This window comes from Leptopilina boulardi, unplaced genomic scaffold (genome assembly GCF_019393585.1).
Source record: "Leptopilina boulardi isolate dan_hultmark-lab unplaced genomic scaffold, ZJU_Lbou_2.1 LbouV2_260, whole genome shotgun sequence".
NCBI classification, from domain to species: domain Eukaryota; kingdom Metazoa; phylum Arthropoda; class Insecta; order Hymenoptera; family Figitidae; genus Leptopilina; species Leptopilina boulardi.
In genome coordinates this window covers 349,450-368,971 of record NW_026137819.1, presented here as the reverse complement: position 1 = coordinate 368,971, position 19,522 = coordinate 349,450, and the positions used below count along the sequence as shown (strand labels likewise).

The following is a 19,522-nucleotide window of genomic DNA, read 5'->3' as shown; positions in this document are numbered from 1 at the left end:
TTGTGTGATCATTCGATCACCCGCAGATAATTTTATTAATATAAATTTTTTATTAGGAACGTCAGTATAACCTTAAATTTACTTCTATAGTTTCAGTTGATATTCCATTGAGCGTTTTCGCGAGCACACGTGGGGCGTATATATATATATATATATATATATATACATACGATAAGTGCTTTAATCGGGGTGTTGCTTGCATAATAAGTGGATGCTCCTACGAACAAGGTTCAGACCATGACATTGACCACCAACGGTTCGCGTGGGTGCAAAACTCGCGTCGCTTCCATAAATCGTTGTGCGCTAGCTGAAACACGTTCAACCGCGAGGAACCACATAACACCAGAGGAGAGAGGAAGCAGACCCAGAGAGAGAGAGAGAGAGATGCTAAAATCGGTTTTCGAGTTCAAAATGAAAAACGATGGCGCCGTCGAGACTCGCAGCATTTAATTTAAACTATTTCAAAAAGAATACGATTTTTTCGAAAAAATCTTGTACGAATCGAAAGTTGAAAATAATTTCTACGAAAAAAAGGGTTTTCTTTTTAGAAATCTGAGCTAATTTAATTTAAATTATCTGCAAAGGAGTACGATTTTAAAAAAAATTTTGTACCAAACGAAAATTGGAGATAATTTCTACGAAAAAAAGGGTTTTCTTTTAAGAAATCTGAGCTAATTTAATTCAAATTATCCGCAAAGGAGTACAATTTAAAAAAAAAATTGTACCAAACTAAAATTGGAGATAATTTCTACAAAAAAGGGTTTTCTTTTTAGAAATCTGAGCAAATTAAATCTTAAGTCTAAAAAGTACCACCTTGAGAGGTAAATTAGTGTTTTTTTTTAATTCGTCTAAATTTTTTTGATTTTAAAAATTAATTAATTTCTTTTTTAATTCAGTTTGACGATTCCAAATAAGTTTTTAGTCAATCAATATTTGATAATTTTAGAGAATTTAAAGAATTTTAAATATAAGTTAATATGGATTAAATAGATTTTGCTTAATTCGGAATCTTATTAATGATAATAATTTAATATCTATTAGGGGGTAAAAGTCATTTGATGAATTCATATAAGTGAATATAGGCAATAAAGAGATATTTACCAGAGAAAAAGCCATCATGGAATAATGGTTCTGTATATATATACATTCTGTTAGGGAGATGTACACCCAGTAAATACACTCTCGAGGTGAGATCAAACGTACAACTTATAGATTAGAGCGTGGAGAGAGAGAGAGAGAGACTTGTAACTTCATGCAGCTTCTCATGATTCATAGGTAAAGCCTTGACTCGATTTCTTCTTCCGGGAAGAACCCCTGTCCTGAAGGGGTTGATTCTTATCGCGATTTCGATCGCTAGGGAAATAATGTCAGGGACAACAGTTCCGTAAGTGAGGTTGGGTTATTAATATTGTCGATAACGTGCGGACAAGATACACGTGCGCTAAAATACATTGTTAGCTCTTCTTCCGTTTGCCAAAGTCACCCAACAACAAGAGATTCGCGTTTTCTTTATTATCATTCAACTGCAAGAATTTATTCGTATCTTATTTGCTTCTTTTTTTTTTTAATCCTAGATTATTACCAGACTATTCAATTAGGGAGTCTCCTTCGTCTTTCCTATTTCAGTTTTTTTTTTATTTTTAGAATTTTTATTCCAAAAAATTGTTTTCCTAAGAAATTTTTAATTTTAAATATTGTAAGATTTATCTTCGTTTTAGGAAATATTTAATAATTTCCGTTTTATAGTTAGAAATAATATGGAGAAATTTTTTACTGTTGCAGATTTGGTGTGACTGGATGCTGTGTCACAGTACAGTATGGAATCCTCCGCCTTCTTGTACGGATTACAGAGTAGGGTGAGTATTTCTAAACAAATTTTTAATTTCCAACAAAAAATTTATGTTTCGAATATTGGAATTGAAATGTAATTAAAATTTCATATTTAGAAAAATTTGCACAAAGGAAAAACTTATTCAGAATGCAAGAAACTATAAAATCCTAAAGTTACAGAAATATCGACTGAGAGCAAAAACAAGTCAATCAAATTTTGAGGAAATACTTAATCAAGTTTTACAAATTTTTAAATAAAATTTTTTTTTTTAATAATAATAATAATTTTGGCAGAGTTAAAGTTGAAAATTTTAGAAATAATTGAATTGCAAAAGATTTTATTAATTTTTCAACGATAATTAAATTTTATAAAACTTGAGAATAATTGAATTTTAGTTGATTTGGAAATAAATTTTTTAAAATAATTTAGTTTCAATTGGAATTTTGGAAAATAATTGAATTTCAATTGAAATTTTGAAAAAGAATTGAATTTTAGATCATTTTGAATTAAATTTTTTGAAACTATTAGAATTAGAATTGATTTTACATTAAAATGTTTGATAATATTCGAATTTTAATTGATTTTGAATTGAACTTTTGGAAAATAATTTAATTTTGATTGATTTTGCATTGAAATAATTAAAAATAATAAAATTTTAATTGAAATTCTGAAAATAATTGAATTTCAATTAAAAGTTCTGGAAAGAAATTGAAATTTAGTTGATTTTGAATTGAAAATTTTGAAAATAATTGAATTTTAGTTGATTTTGAATTACAATTATGAAAAGAAAATATTTTCAATTGAAATTTTGGAAAAGAATTGAATTTTAATTGATTTTGGATTGAAAATATTAAAAATATTAAAATTTTAATTAAAATTCCGAATATAATTGAATTTCAATTGAAATTAAGGAAAGAAATTGAAATTTAGTTGATTTTGAAATGAAAATTTTGACAATAATTGAATTTTAGTTGCTTTTGAATTACAGTTTTGAAAATAAATTACTTTCAATTGAAATTTTGAAAAAGAATTGAATTTTAGATCATTTTGAATTAAATTTTTTGAAACTATTAGAATTAGAATTGATTTTACATTAAAATGTTTGATAATATTCGAATTTTAATTGATTTTGAATTGAACTTTTGGAAAATAATTTAATTTTGATTGATTTTGCATTGAAATAATTAAATATAATAAAATTTTAATTGAAATTCTGAAAATAATTGAATTTCAATTAAAAGTTCTGGAAAGAAATTGAAATTTAGTTGATTTTGAATTGAAAATTTCGAAAATAATTGAATTTTAGTTGATTTTGAATTACAATTATGAAAAGAAATTATTTTCAATTGAAATTTTGGAAAAGAATTGAATTTTAGTTGATTTTGAATTGAAATTTTGGAAAATAATTGAATTTTAATTTAAATTCTGGCAAATAATTCAATTTCAGTTGATTTTGAATTAAAAATTTGAAAATAATTTAGTTTCAATTGAAATTTTGGAAAATAATTGAATTTTAATTGAAATTCTGTCAAATAATTAAATTTCAGTTGATTTTGAATTGAAATTTTGGAAAAGAATTGAATTTTAGTTGATTTTGAATTAAAAATAGTAAGGGTAATTTAATTTTAATTCAAATTTGGAAAAGAATTTAATTTTAGTTGACTTTGAACTGAAAATTTTGAAAATAATGTATTTATAATTGAAATTTTGGAAATGAATTGAATTTTAGTTGATTTTGAATTGAAAATTTTGAAAATAATGGATTTCGAATTAAAATTTTGGAAAATAATTGAATTTTACTTGATTTCGAAATGAAATTTTGTAAAAAAATTGAATTTCAATTGATTTTAGATTGAAAATATTAAAAATAATTGAATTTTAGTTGTAATTCTGAAAAGAAATTGAAATTCAGTTGATTTTGAATTCAAAATTTTGAAAATAATTGAATCTTTGTTTTTTTTTTTTTTTTTTTTTTTTTGAATTAGAAAATTTAGAAAATAATTGATTTTGAATTGAAATTTTTGAAAATAATTGGATATTAAATTTTTTTTTAATTGAAATTTTAGGAAATAGTGATCCTATTTTCCAAAAATATTGACGTTGAACTTCATTTTAGAACTGTAAATTAAGCTCCAACACCTCTTGTTCCCATTTACCCCAACTGACCCTAATTTTTTTTTTTTTTTCCAAAAAGGATGAATAAGAAAAAAAAACATTGTTGGAATTTGCAAAAAGAACATTTATACGACTTTAGATTTCAATTATTCGGTCATTCAAAAGTTCAGACACGGCTTTATTAGGTTGCAAATTAAAATAAGTGACGTTTTGTGCTCGTTCTGGCAAGTTTTACGAGAATATATAGATACAAAGTAAAGCGATGCTGTAGACGTGTACGTTAAAAGGTTACCTTAGGTCATGGCCGTTCGCTACCAAGCATTCGCTTTTATATATAGCGAAACAGCGAAGAGAACCGTGATAGTTTCTGCCAGATCATCGCTTCTCTCCTCTGTTCAACTTGTGTGTATGAATAATTTTTGTCCATGCATTATTAATATATATATATATATATATATATTTTATTTATCAACAAAAACCACACGAAACAATATTTTTTTTTCTCTAACATTGTTCATTCGACATCATTCCTTTTCAAAACAATTATTTAATCTTCTTTTTCTCATCTTTATTTTCTCCTTCATTCAATCATTCTTCATCATCTTCCATTTTATTTTATAAATTTTGCCTTTATTTTTCAATATAAATAAGTAAATGTCATTTTCTTCTCTTGAATTAAATTTTAATTTATCTTTCTGCAGATTTGTAATTTTCACTTTTTATTTGTTTCCCCCCCCCCCCTTTTTAGTAGTTTCAAATTGAAAATTAGTATTTTTTTTTTAATTTTAATTTTTGAAAAATTTTTTTATTTAAAAATTAAAAATTGCATTACACTTTTTTTGAAAAATAAATAAATCGTTTGCGATATTAATTTAATAATAAAAATAATAGTAATGATAATAATAATAATTTATAATAATAATAATAATAATAGAAACCGAAGGTGTTTTAGTAAAAGAAATTCAATGGAAAAATAAATCTCCTGGGGGAATTAAAAGATGAGTAATCATTTTTAACTTGAAAGTATTTGCAAAATAGTTTTCGGGCGAAGGCAAATAATTGTGAAAAAAATTTTTTTTTTTTTTGAGTGAATTGCCTATGAATAATAAAATAAACGAGAGGTGCTTCTGAAGTGGAAGCCACTAAACGATGATCGGGAGTTCTTTGAAAGGTCAACGGTTAATTACGTCAACTTGTGTTCGAAAGCCAATGAAACATAATATAGTTGAAAGAATATATATATATATATATATATACATATAAGCTAGGATCAGATTCGTCGCGCTTTACAACGTCCTTGCGTGGTTAGTAGCGTTTGACTCACATAATTGTTAATCGTTTATAAAAAGTGGCAAAACAATAATTATAACTTCAATCAATTGTTTTTTTTTATTGCGCAACAATTCACTTTTTTTTTTTTTGCTGTTTACAATTTTTTTCCGTGTATTTTATGAATTTGAGAAAAATTTAGAAAATAATTGAAATTGAAGAGATTTCAATTTTTTTCAATTCGTGAAAAAGTAAAAATGTTGCAATTTTTAAATTGTAAAAAATTTAGATTTAAAAAACAGTACGAAGGAAATTATCAGAAATTTCAATTCAAAATCACTTAAAATTCAAATTATTTTCAAAATTTTCTAAATCCTTTTAAAATTTAATTATTTTAAAATTTTTACTTTAAAAACTTTAATTTGAAATATAAAAAAAGGGTTCTTTTTTAGGAATCTGAGCTATTTTTGCAAATATCAAAGTAATTTGAAATTGAAAGAAGGGTTCTTTTTTAGGAATCTGAGCTATTTTGGCAAATATAAAAGTAATTTGAAATTGAAAAAAGGGTTCTTTTTTAGGAATCTGACCTATTTTTGCAAATATCAAAGTAATTTGAAATTTAAATTTCAATTTAAAATCTTCTAAAATTTAATTCTTTCGAATTTTTTCATCTAAAACTTTTTGAAATTTAATCCTTTCTAATTTTTTCATCTAAAACTTTTTGAAATTTAAAATTTTTTTACTTTAACTCTTTTAAAATTAAATAATTTTCAATTACTATAACAAAAATTTTCACAAATTCAATTCACATAAAAATTAAATTAATTAATTTAAAATTATAATTTAATTTCAATTAAAATTTTTAAAATTAAATTTTTATTTTGTAATAGGGTCAGTCGGGGTAAATCCGAACGGGGGGTAAATCCGAACGCTAATTATTTCAGCTTAATTAAAATTTTTAAAAATAAGTTCGATATGAGAATTTTTACCTCAGATCCTCTTGAAGAGATTCTAAGTATTATCCCATTTTTTGTTTGTTAATTAGCAACAGCATAAACAAAGATATCAAGTATTTCAAAAAAGATTGAAAATCAAAGATGACACTCTTTCAGTATTTTGTCTCGTATTTGAAGAAAAAGAAGCTAAAAATTCATTTTATTATTTATAATTGTTTGTTATGAATACTAGAACAGAAACTATTTTTGATTTTTGCCTTCTGTAAAATTTTATTAATAATATCAGACCGTTCGTATTTACCCAAAAAAATTGGAAAACTGGGGTAAATCCGAACGGTATTTTTAATAATTTTTTTTTACATCAAAGCCACACAAAATTGTTTTTATTTGATTACACTATTATTTTAACATTATAAAAGTACATAGAAAAAAGTTTTTCTTTCTATACGTATCCTTGTTAGTAATTAATAAGCAGAAACTTAATTTCTGTTCTCTCGAAGGAGTGTTCCACTTTTTTTGCCAAATGGTTTGTTGAAAAAAGTTTTACAGGATCTTAATAAAATTTGGTATTCTACGGTTTTTGGGGTCGCTAATTACCAATTTGAAGTCAGTTTTTCAAAATTCAAAATGGCGGACGAGAATTAAAAAATTCATTGGATTCGCTCGAAAATTGTTACTCGGGGGGTTTCAGGATTAGCAAATTTGATCATTTTTAAAAATAAGTTTTAGGAAAGTACGCCATTTTGAATTTAAAAAATTTGACTTTTATTTTTGTATTTACATTCAATCACTCCAAAATACTTTCTGTACCAAGTTTTGCAAAAATCCGTTATGATTTGATAAAGTTATTGAAGGTTTTATTTGTGTAATGCATTTTAATTTTTGACCTGTTTGATTTTTGTATTTATATATATGATGCATTATTACATAATAGGTTTATTATCGTATTTTTTTTGAGTTTTTATATAATTTTAACAATTGCAATACTTTAAATTTATTTTCCCTAAGATTTTTCTGAAATACAGTGGCGTTCGTATTTACCCCCATATTTTAGGAAAGTTGCAAAGTATCGAGGTAAATACGAACGCTAAGTTTCCTGCGATTGTAATTTATCAAAAATTTTTTCTACCCCATAAAATTGTTCTATGGAAGTAAAGTAACAACTTCATGCACCAGAATACCGGAAGTATTTTTTTTTTTAAAGAAAAAACTTATGTTATTGTTGAAACTTACTAAAAGCGTTCGGATTTACCCCAGTTGACCCTAAATTATTTACTAACAAAATAATTTTAATATTTTTTGAGAAATTTAATTATTTAAAAACGTTTCTTCAAAAAATTCGAAAATTGAATTTTTATCATAAATTTAAAAAAAAAAAACTACAGCAACTGAAATTTGGAGAAAATGTTTTTTAGTTTAAAATTTTCTGAAATTCAATTTTTTTTAGATTTTTGTTTTATTTCAATTATTTAACAAATTTTTAATTATAGTTCTGTGGTACATTAATTATTTTCAAAAATCTAAATTGCAAATCTTTAAAAATTTAATTACTTTTAAAAAATGTTATTTACAAATTATTATTTGAAAATTTATTTTCAATTCTGTAAAATTTTATTATTGTCTGAAATTTGTGAAAATCTTTTGAAATTCAATTATTTCTAAAAATTTTAAATTGTAACTCTTTTAAAATTCAATTATTTTAAATCATTTTTAAAATATTCTTTGAAAATTCAATTAACTAAATGAATTTTTCAATTAAAAACATTTAAAATTAAATTTTTGTCTGCAATTTCTAATATATTCTTCATCAACTGAAATCACCAAAAATTTCAATTTCCAAAATCATTTGAAATTTAATTAATTTAAAAAATTTCAATTTAAAACTTTTTAAAATTTAATGAAATCTAAAATTTTCTTTAAAAATTTTTCTTTTTTTAAAAAATATTTTAATTTTGAAATTGAAAAATTGAAAAATGAAATGAAATTTAATAATTTTAAGTATAACTCTTTCCGAGGTTTAATTATTATTTTCAAAAATCTGAATTGTAAATCTTTGAAAATTCAATTATTTTTAAAAAAGATTATTTAAATTTTTTTTAATAAATTGTTTTTAATTCTGTAAAATTTAAATATTGTCTGAAATTTAATAAAATCTTTCGATATTCAATTATTTATAAAAATTTCAATTTTAACTCTTTCAAAATTCAATTATTTTAAATGATTTTTAAAATGCTTTTCTCAAAATTCAATTATCTGAAAAAAATTTTCAATTAAAAACATTTAAAATTCAATTTTTGTTTTATCAAATTTTTTATTTTAATAAATTATTTAGCAAAAAAAATTTCAATTCAAAATCACTTGAAATTTAATTATTTTTAGAAATTTCAATTTAAAACTTTCTAAAATTTAATTTTTTCTAATATTTTCCTTTAAAAACTTTAATTTTAAAATTGAAAAATTGAAAAATAATTTAAAAAAAAATGAAAAAAATTGAATTTACATAATTTTAAGTATAACTCTTCAAAATTCAATTATTTTCTAAAATCTGAATTGTAAGTCTTTGAAAATTCAATTATTTTTTTTTTTAAATCATCTAAAATTATTTGATGAATTATTTTCAATTCTGTAAAATTTATTTATTGTTTGAAAGTTTTCAAAATCTTTGAAAATTCAATTATTACAAATTTCATTTGTAATTCTTTCAAAATTCAATTACTTTTTAATAATTTTTATGTTTCTTTAAAAATTCAATTCTGGAAAAAAGTTAAAAAAATTTTATTTATATTTCTTTATTATTATTATTATTATTATTTATTTATATTTTTATTTTATGTACGAAAGGGCAAAAAATAAATAAATTTTTTTTTTTTACAAATTTTGGAAAAAATTTCAATTTTTATGAATAAAATTTTGAGCTTATGGATTTACCAAAAAAAAAAAAAAATAATCCTCTTTCTTTTTGTTGACTAACGGAAAAATTAAACGTCAAATAGGAAAATCTAAAAAAAAAAAAAAAATTTTTTTTTGAAAAAAAGAAAAAAATTGAAAATATTCATCGGGTGTCACGAATCTTTTTTTGAGATAGAAAATTAATGGTCGTGTTTTAAGATAAATTGATGCTGATTATTTGTGAGCAATAATAGAAATTTATTCAATAGATTAAAAAATGTTCAACATATGGTTCCAGTATAGTGGAAGCGAAGGTCGAGACCAGAGCGTGACCGATGAAACGGATAAGCGTCTTGATAATCCGCCTTTTTCACTGAAGAGCGCACGGAATGCAAAAAGATTATCGAGTCGCGGCGAAAATTTTTTTTTTTTTTTTTTTTTCTACCCTTTTTTTAAGGTATATACCAAACCCTCCCCCCCCGCCCCTCCCCTTTTCGAAAGATGGCGAGAAGAATTTCTGTGTGTGTTGCTCAGGTTCACTGAAATTCATTGCTATTCATCTTAAATCGTTCCGACGGTTATAATACTTATCAAGATGCTTAGAAACGAATTCTTTTTGTTTTCCAAACACTCGAGAGGGGGGTGGGGGGTACGAGAGAAAAATTATTGAAGGAGACGAAAATTAAAAAAATCTCGGCACTTCTGGTGAAAATTTTTTTTTTTTTTAATTAAAAATTATTGGGAATGAAAAAGAGAAATTTAAAAAAAAATTTTTTTTGGGACGTAAATAGAAAAATAAAAATTAAACGCTGAAATAAAAAAAAATTATAAATTAGAATTTTAGTTTTAATAAATTTTAATTTTAATTTTAATTTCAATTTTAATGAATTTTTGTTTTAATTTTAATTAATTTTTGTTTTAATTTCAATTAATTTTTGTTTTAATTTTAATTAATTTTATAGTTTTAATTTTAATTAATTTTTGTAACGAAAAATAATTATTTGCAGACCTCCTGGTGATGCTTGGAGTAGATTAGCAACGCTTGTGAATCTTTTAGAAAAATTGCCATGTCCCAAAGATCTTCTAATTTCGACGAAGGATGCCGAAGGTCGAGAGGATGGTGAGACCATTTTCATTAATTAATTATTTTTTTTTTTTTTCTAATTTCAGTTTCGGGAATTTATTTATTTTTTTTTTGCCCTCTCTTTTTTTTATTTTTATTTTCAATTAAAAAGAAATAAAATTTTTCATTTTAATTTATACAAAATTAAATTTTTATTTACATAAATATAAAATTAATTTTTCATTTACGTAATTATAAAAATTAATTTTTTATTAACGTAATTATAAAAATTAATTTTTTTATTTCCATAAATATAGAAATTAAATTTTTATTTTAATAATTATAAAAATTTAATTATTTCTCATTTTTCTATCTATAAACTTTTTAAAATTTATAATTTACATAATTTTATCGAATTTCAATTTTTTCTTCTTTTATACAAATTTTTATTTATTTTTTTTATTTATTTCTTTTTTTTTTATTTTTTACCAAAGAATTTATATAATTAGGATAAAACTTAATTTTTTTTTATTTAAGTAATTATAAAAAGAAGTTTTTTATTTATAAAATTATAAAAATTAATTTTTTCTTCATGGAATTAAAAAAAAAAATTTTATTTATAGAATTATAAAAATTTATTATTGATATAATATTATAAAAATTTTTTTTCTTTATAGAATTATAAAAATTTGTATTTATTTAATTATTTTGTTCTATTGTACCAAAGAACTTCTATAATAATAATTATAAAATTTATTTTACTTTAATATTTATTTTAATTTTTATATTTAATTTATTTAATCAATTATTATTATTATTATTATTATTATTATTATTATTATTATTATTAATTTATTATTTAATTTTTTATTCACATAATTATAAAAAAAACAATTTTTAATAATCTATTTATGAAAATTTATTAAAAAAATTTTTTTTTTAATTTTAATTTAAAAAATTAAATTAATTATTTTTTATGTTTCAAATAAATAGATAATTAAAATTTTATTTAAAGTAAAATAAAATTTACTTATAAATATTTATAAAAATTAATTTAAAAAAAAATCGATAAAAACTGAAATTAAAGGAACGAGGTAAATTTGAAAAAAAAAATTTTAAGAAATAGAGTAAATAAATAAATTAAAAAAAAAATAAAGAGATAAAATAAATGAAGATGTTATAGAAGAGAAATATCATTGCATTAATGAAGTTGTAAAAGAAAAAATATATATATCTATATATAAATGAAAAAGAAAAAGAAAAAGAAAAAAAAAGAAGAATTCTGTAAAGATTTGAATGTCACCCTGACCTTCTGGTACATCGTTTAGCAAATGTGGTTACATAATTTTAAAACCATACGCATACAATATAAATAACCGTTATGCCATTTCGGTTTCCTTTTTAAAATACATATAAAAAGCCAATAAGTGTCAAGTGCAATACAAACGACGCTTTTCTATAGACAGTTTATGAATATCGAAATGAAATTTTTCTATGTTGTTCGTTAGCATAAACCAACACGTTATTTCAATATTTACCGGTGACTTCCTGAGTCATTTCAAATATTTAAAATTTTCATATTTCCGATATTATACCAACTTATATTATTATATATTTATTTATTTTTATTTTTTTATTTCATATCTATGAAAAATCATTTTGAAAATATTTCCAAGTTGCATTCTTTTTTTTTTCTTCTTCAAAGAATGTATAACTTCATTCCTGAACATGACAGCTTCATTATGGAATGTATTTTCAATTTATTTTTGATTTGTAATAGCTTCATTCAATTATAGATCTTCATTTTGTATTGTTAATGGTTAGAATTTGTGGAATTCAATTTATTTTCTTTTTTTTTTTTTTTCTTTTTTGAAAAATATGATAACTTCATTTTTGTATATTATTAATAAATATTCTCGATAATAATAATAATATTAAAAATAATAATAATTATATAAATAAATAAAAATAAAAAATAATAATATAATTCTCTACAATATTCTCTAAATTTTATTTTTTAATTAATTTTATTTTTAAACTCACTTTAGAAAAATGGTTTATTTTATTCAATAGTTATTTTCATTCATAAAAAAGGAAAAAAAAAATAGTAGAAAATATTTTTAATACAAATTAATAAATTTTTGAATTTTTTAAAGAGGGATTTTTTGAAGGAACTTTTATAAGCAATATTTATATTATTTTTTCGAAATTAAAGACAATATTTTTAATTACATGCAAAAAAAAAACAAATTTTAAATAAAGAAAAATAATTTCATTATTAAATTCATAAAAATTATTAAAAAATATTAAAAATTATATCATAAAAAAAATAAAAATTAAAAATTTAATCATTTAAATAATTTAAATTTTTTATATCAATTGTTTAAAAAATTACGTTTTATTAAAATTTTAATGTTTTAAAAGTTAAATTTCTTTTAATGTTAATTTTCTATTGTACAATTCATTTACTTTATAGGTAAAAGTTACTTAAATTTTTTAAAAAATTTATTTTTAATTCAATTTTTTTTATATAAATTAATAAATTGGATTGTACTTTTCGATTTTTTAAATCTATTTTTATAAATTTTAATTTTCTATTTTTATTTTACATTTCCCACATAGGAAAAAATTATTTTAAAATTTTCTAATTTTAAATAAAAATTTTAATTTAATTTTGCTCTTCCCGATGTGAAAATCGCGGTACAAATTAATTTATTTTAGGAAATAATTGAATGTAAAAAATAATTGAATTCAAATACAATTGAATTTTACAAATAATTGAATTTAAATAAATTTAAAATTGAATTTTAAAAATAATTGAATTTAGAATATAATTAAATTTTAAAAATAATGCAATTTAGAGAATAATTGAATTTTAAAAATAATTGAATGTTGAAAATAATTAAATTTAAAAAATAATTGAATATAGAAAATAATTGAGTGTAAAACATAATTGAATTCTAAAAATAATTGAATTTTGAAAATAATTGAATATAGAAAATAATTTAATTTAGAAAATAATTGAATATAAAAAATAAAATTGAATTTTAAAAATAATTAAAGGTAGAAAACGATTTAATTTAAAAAAATAATTGAGTTTAGGAAGAAATTCAATTCAAAAATAATTTGAATTTTTAAAATAATTTAATTCAGAGAATAATTTGAATCTTAAAAATAATTGAATTTAGAAAAATATTTTTATTTCCAAAACAATTGAATTTTAAAAATAATTGAATTTTAAAAACAGTTGAATTTAGAAAATAATTGAATTTCGAAAAATAATTTTATTACAAATACAATTGAATTTTAAAAATAATTGAATTTAAATAAATAAAAATTGAATTTTAAAAATAATTGAATTCTAAAAATAGCTGAATTTAGAATATAATTAAATTTTAAAAATAATTCAATTTAGAGAATAATTAAATTTTTAAAATAATTGAATATTGAAAATAATAAAAATTTTAAAAATAATTGAGTATAGAAAATAATTGAATCTTAAAAATAATAATTGAATTTAGAAAAATATTTTTATTTCCATAACAATGTAATTTAGAAAAATATTTTTATTTCCAAAACAGTTGAATTTAGAAAATAATTGAAATTAGAAAAATAATTTTATTTCAAATACAATTGAATTTTAAAAATAATTTGAATTTTAAAAATAATTGAATTTTAAAAATAATTGAATTCTAAAAATAGCTGAATTTAGAATATAATTAAATTTTAAAAATAATTCAATTTAGAGAATAATTGAATTTTAAAAATAATTGAATATTGAAAATAATAAAATTTTTAAAAATAATTGAATATAGAAAATAATTGAGTGTAGAAAATAATTCAATTCTAAAAATAATTGAATATACAAAATAATTGAATGTAGAAAATTATTTAATTTAGAAAATAATTGAGTTTAGAAAAAAATTCAATTTAAAAATAATTGAATTTTAAAAATAACTGAATTTAGAAAATAATTGAATTTTTAAAGTAATTTAATCAAGAGGATAATTAAATGTTAAAAATAACTGAATGTTGAAAATAATTTAATTTAGAAAATAATTAAATATAGAAAATAAAATTGAATTTTAAAAATAATTAAATGCAGAAAATTTGTTTAAAAAAGAAAATTAAATTAAACCCTTTAATTATTAAAAATTTTTAATTAAATTTTTAATTTTCAATTTTTTTTTTCTTTTTAATATAAAAAAAATATTTTACCGATTCGTTTTTTTTTCAAAGAGTGTCTTCGAATATTTTAGAATTTAAATTGGCTCGTATGTAGTTTCATTGAAAAAAAGAGAAAGAAAAAAAAAGAAAAAGAAATAAAGAAAGAAAGAATGAGAGAAAAAAAGGAGGAATTTGGAGCAGTCGACATACAGTGAAGTTGAAAAATAAAACAAGAATTTTGTCTCTTGTGGTTAAACTACGTTTCGGAAAGGATCTGAGACACTAACGGTAAATGCGGCAACGTGTACCGCAATGTCAATTTGTTGCTGAATTCACTATTACTCTGAACTTTACGATCGAGTCACAATAGATAAATTGGATATTACTTTAAAGAGTGTACTTATAACAATATATAGACGGTGTTTGTGCAAATGAAATTTGTTTCAATTGTAAATTGAAAATTGACATTTTCAATTTATTGTCAGGGAATAAAAAGAAAAATAAATAAAAAAAATTATTTGTCTTCCATTTCTGGAAAAAGAGACCCACTTTTTTTTTTTTTTTTTTTTTTTGAATAATGTTCCACTTTCCAATGTTGTTAAAAAAAATATTTTCTAGATTCACGAAAATACAATTTTTATTTTGTATCGAGTTTTAAAAATTATTTTTTTAAATTTTTTATTATATTTTTATTATTATTTTTTTTTATTAACAGTTAATGAAAATAAATAGATATTTTTACTATTATTTATTTTATTATTATCAGTAAATAAAAATAAATAAATATTTTTATTATTATTTATTCTATATTTTTTTATTAAAAGAAAATGAAAATAAATAATAAAAATATTAATTTTTATTTACTTTTAATAAAAATATAAAAAAAATTACGAAAATTTTGATAAATATTTTTTTTGTTAATAATTTTTTTTAGGTAATGAAATTAGATTTTTAAAAATATTTATTGCTGGGTTTTTTTTGGAATAATAAAATTGAATAATAAAATTTATTATACCGAGAAGAAAATTTATTTTTATTTACGTGATTATTGAAATCTCATTTTGTTATGTGATATTTTTGCGAAAATTGTGTGGTTTGTAAATTTACATAGTGTCGAATGTATTATATTTTTTTATGAGATCAAAATGTCGGTTTTAATTTTAATAATATATACAAAACTTCTCATTAATCCTTTTTATATATATATATATATATATATATACAAAAAAAATTTATAGCACTAATAGTTATAAGCGTCGTCTGATTTGCATTATATAATAAGGTTGAGTCACTTTTTTTTTATTACACCTTCTGCCTAACAAGCACAAAAACATTACCATAATTTTTTTTTTAAATAGAATTCCTTTCTTGCGCCTAATTTTTTTTTTGCCTCTAATAAATTTGTCCAAATTTTTATTTCTTTTTTCAGATCTAGAACTTGTGAAGCTTCCGGAGGACACAACACTCGCAGGATTCACGCCACTTATGTCTAATCCTCAGGACTCGTTCTTTACGCAAAAAACGGAAGATATGGTGAGGAATATATATTTTTTTTAAATTTAATTTTACATTTTTTTTTTAAATATTCTTTTAAGTTAAAAAATTAATTTTTATTAAATTAAAATCATTTTTAATTGAAAATCGTTTATTAATTAATTATCATTGAAGTATTATTATTATTACTATTATTGAAGTATTATTTTTATTTTTATAATTATTATTATTAAATTATTGTTAATTTTTATTAATTACAAAAATTGTAAAAGCAATTGGAAAATTAAAAAAAATGTTTTTGTTTTTTTTGTTTGGTATTTTTAGGAAATAGTTCAGGTTTGTTTGAGGATAAGCAAGATTCTCTTCTTCGGTCAAGTATTTCTCTGCGGCCTTGAGACGCCGGTACTAAAGTTACAGAAAAGCGAAACGGGTATCAGCGAATACGTTTCAGTAGTCGAAGCATCCAGTGCAAGTTCTCCAAGTTCTCCACCGGTACAGGTATTGCTTTTCTTTTTTCTCTCATTTTTTTTTAAACGATAAAAAAATATTTCTTCCTTTTTTTTCTTGAAAAATATATTCAATCTAATTTTTGTTTTGCAAATTAATCTTATAAATATTATCAGACAAAATTTAAAATAATTATTGACTTTTCTTATGTGCTGATAATGGAATTTTTTTTATGTATAAATATAAACAAAATGAATTTTTAATTCAGATTTTATGTGGTAATAATTTAAAATAATTTAAAACAATTAAAAAAAATAATAAATAAATTAAATAATTTGAAAAAATAATTATTTTTTTGATATTTATAAAAAAAAGGATTCTACTTTGATACATTTTATATAAAAGCTAATAAAAAAAATACAAAGTAAAAATACACGGAAAGAAAATAAATAAAAAATTTTACAAAAGTATTTTTAAATTTTGTAAAAGTATTTTCAAGTCGTGGAAAATATGGTTGATTTTATAAAGCTAAATCCGTATCATGCAGAACAAATTAATCCGAAAAAGGATTAAAAAAGATTATTTTTATTAACACAATCGAATTTCCAAACAATCAGAGCACAATTTTTTGCTATATTCACTTATTTAATTTTTGAACAATTTTTTTCCGTTTTGTTAATATTAGCTCAGATTTTTACCCAAGAAAACTTTTTGCCTTCATAAAGAATTAATTTTTAATTATTTTTTTAGTTTCATTAAAATTAGCTTAGATTTTTAACCAAAAAAACATTTTGCTTTCATAATAAATTAATTTTTTAGTTTCATTAATATTAGTTCAGATATTCAGTCATGAAAGTTTTTATCATTAATTTTTAAATTTCACAAAAAGTTTTAATTAATTTTACCTCAGATTTTCACCTAAGAAAATTTTTTGATTATTAAAAAAATTAAAAAAATTAATATTAACTAAGATTTTCACGTAAGAAATATTTTTTATCATTTGATGAAATTTTAAGTTTCATAAAGAATTAATTTTTAATAATTTATTTTGTTATTAATATTAGCTTAGATTTTCACCCAAGAATTTTTTTTTATCATTTAAAGAAATAACAAGTTTCACAAAGAATTAATTTTTAATAATTTTTTTTATTTCATTAATATTAGCTCAGATTTTCGTCTATGAACATTTTTATTATCAATTAAAATAGATTTAAGTTTTAATAAAAAATTAATTTATATTTTTCAATAATTTTCGTTATTTAATTTTTAATAATTTTTTTAGTTTCATGAAGAATTAATTTTTAATATCGTTAATATTAGCTCAGATTTTTATTTATGAATTTTTTTTGTATTATTAATTTAAAAAAAAAATTTCAAATTTCCTAAAAATAATTAATAATAATTTTAAAAAAATTTGTAGTGAATAAAAAAACTGTCTGAAAAAAATTTTCAATATTAATAAATGAATTTTCTTTCTTTTTTTTTGTTTATCATCACAGAGCGACTCGGAATTATTAGTCGAAAGCTACAGTGAAGATGATGAAGATGCACCCGCGACCTTGAGAAGATTGTCTTCGTCCGGAGACGTTCTTTCGAGCGACACACTGACTTCACAGACTCCAGTAAGTGAGATTAGATCGTTGATCGAGAGAAAGGAAGAGCTTGAGAGGCGTCAGAAGAAACAAGATCATCATCGACAGCGAGTTCAAGTAAGTGCTTCATTCATAAGATAATATAAACATTATCCTATCGTCACTCTCTTCAATTCAGATCAGTGACGTTCAAGGTTTCATTATATATAAACTTGAGATCGGAAATTAGAAAACAAAAAAAAAAAAAAGAAAAAAAATTCATCTATGCTTCAATGAAAAATTAAATTACTCAATGACGAATTAATTTCTTTGATGACAAATTACTTTCTTTGATAGATAAAATATTTTTATTAATAGAAAATTAATTTATAATTTTTTTCATTTTGTATTAATTTAATAATTTTTTTAAACTAAATTCTGATTTTTTTATAACGACAAAAAATTTACTGATAATAATAAAATTGAAGGAAAAAATTAGAATATTTTTACGATTAAATACGATTCTCATTCATTAATCCAGTTTTAAAGAAAAAAAAAATTCTTTTTGACACATTTTTGTTTTGAGGAATTTATACCATCTCGTAAAATTTCAACCAGTTTTTTTTCCTTTCAAAAACAAGTTTGAATTATGTCACTGTGTGAACAAGTTGGAATTCACACATTGTTTCGCCTGGTTTTCAAACTGCAAATAATTAATGTCACTAGGAAAAAAAAATATATATACATAAAAAAACGAGAAAATAAAAACAAAATATCCCACGTTTATTTATGTAATCGTGTCGACGGAACTGTCTGTCTCGTTTTTTTTTGTAGACTGCACTCATAATTTCTTAACGCAATTTTGTTTTTATTTAAAATGTAAATTTATACAAAATTTTATTGTTTTTAAGGAAGTAAACTATATCGATTTTCTCATAGAACTAAAAGGTTTAATCATAAACACTTTTTAAAATTTTTTTAAAAATTTTAACCTACGCAAATTATTTTTTAATTTTTCAATAATTAATTAATTTTTTTTTCATATTTTAAAAAACAATTTGTCTTTAAACATTGTTTGAAAGTGAAACAAAATTACGAACGTAAAATTAAATATTCGAATAAACGAGAGAGAATCTTCTCTTATGGTTGGGGGAAAAAAAATCAAAAGTTATGATACTATAAATATTTTTTAATTAGAAAATGGTCAGTGTAATTAAAAGAAAGTGACGATTATTAAAAAGAAGTTTTTTCGCTTACAGAAACTCTCTTATTATAATCTAAAAAAGATCTTGGTATAGAGTTGACAAAAAAAGGATCCATACAATTTTTTTTTAGTTTTGTTTGTTAAACATGTACCGTCCTTTTATTTTTCGCGCTAATGACTACGAAATAAGATTCTGCGTCTTGTAACAATCAGCAAAGAGGGATAATTAAAAGAGGGGGACGATTATCTTTTATGGCCGCCAGTAAATACTGCTCAAGTGCAGGCTAAAATTAAAAATAAAAAATATATATATATATAGATATATAAATAAAATAATAAAAGAGGTTTCTTTGCGTGAGACTCACCAACCAACAACGTCTAATTACCCTCTAAGTAATTATATTCTCTTATCACTGCCACCGTCAATGTTTAACTTGAAAATCTCACCTTGACGATTTCATTAAAAAAAATAGAAGGATTCGACTTTGATACGCTTTATATAAATGCTATTTTTAC

General features: G+C 20.8%; 1 protein-coding gene across 3 annotated transcripts in view; it reads left to right on the top strand.

The window, feature by feature from the left end:
* Positions 1–19,522, top strand: part of LOC127281030 (telomerase-binding protein EST1A-like) — a 127,217-nt gene that overhangs the window by 91,112 nt on the left and 16,583 nt on the right. For all 3 annotated transcript variants that reach the window (XM_051304514.1, XM_051304513.1, XM_051304512.1), the window contains 5 exons: positions 1,783–1,856; positions 10,068–10,180; positions 15,720–15,823; positions 16,109–16,282; positions 17,731–17,940. In XM_051304514.1, the coding sequence (XP_051160471.1) occupies positions 1,783–1,856; positions 10,068–10,180; positions 15,720–15,823; positions 16,109–16,282; positions 17,731–17,940 (675 nt within the window). The remainder of the gene's footprint in view (positions 1–1,782; positions 1,857–10,067; positions 10,181–15,719; positions 15,824–16,108; positions 16,283–17,730; positions 17,941–19,522) is intronic.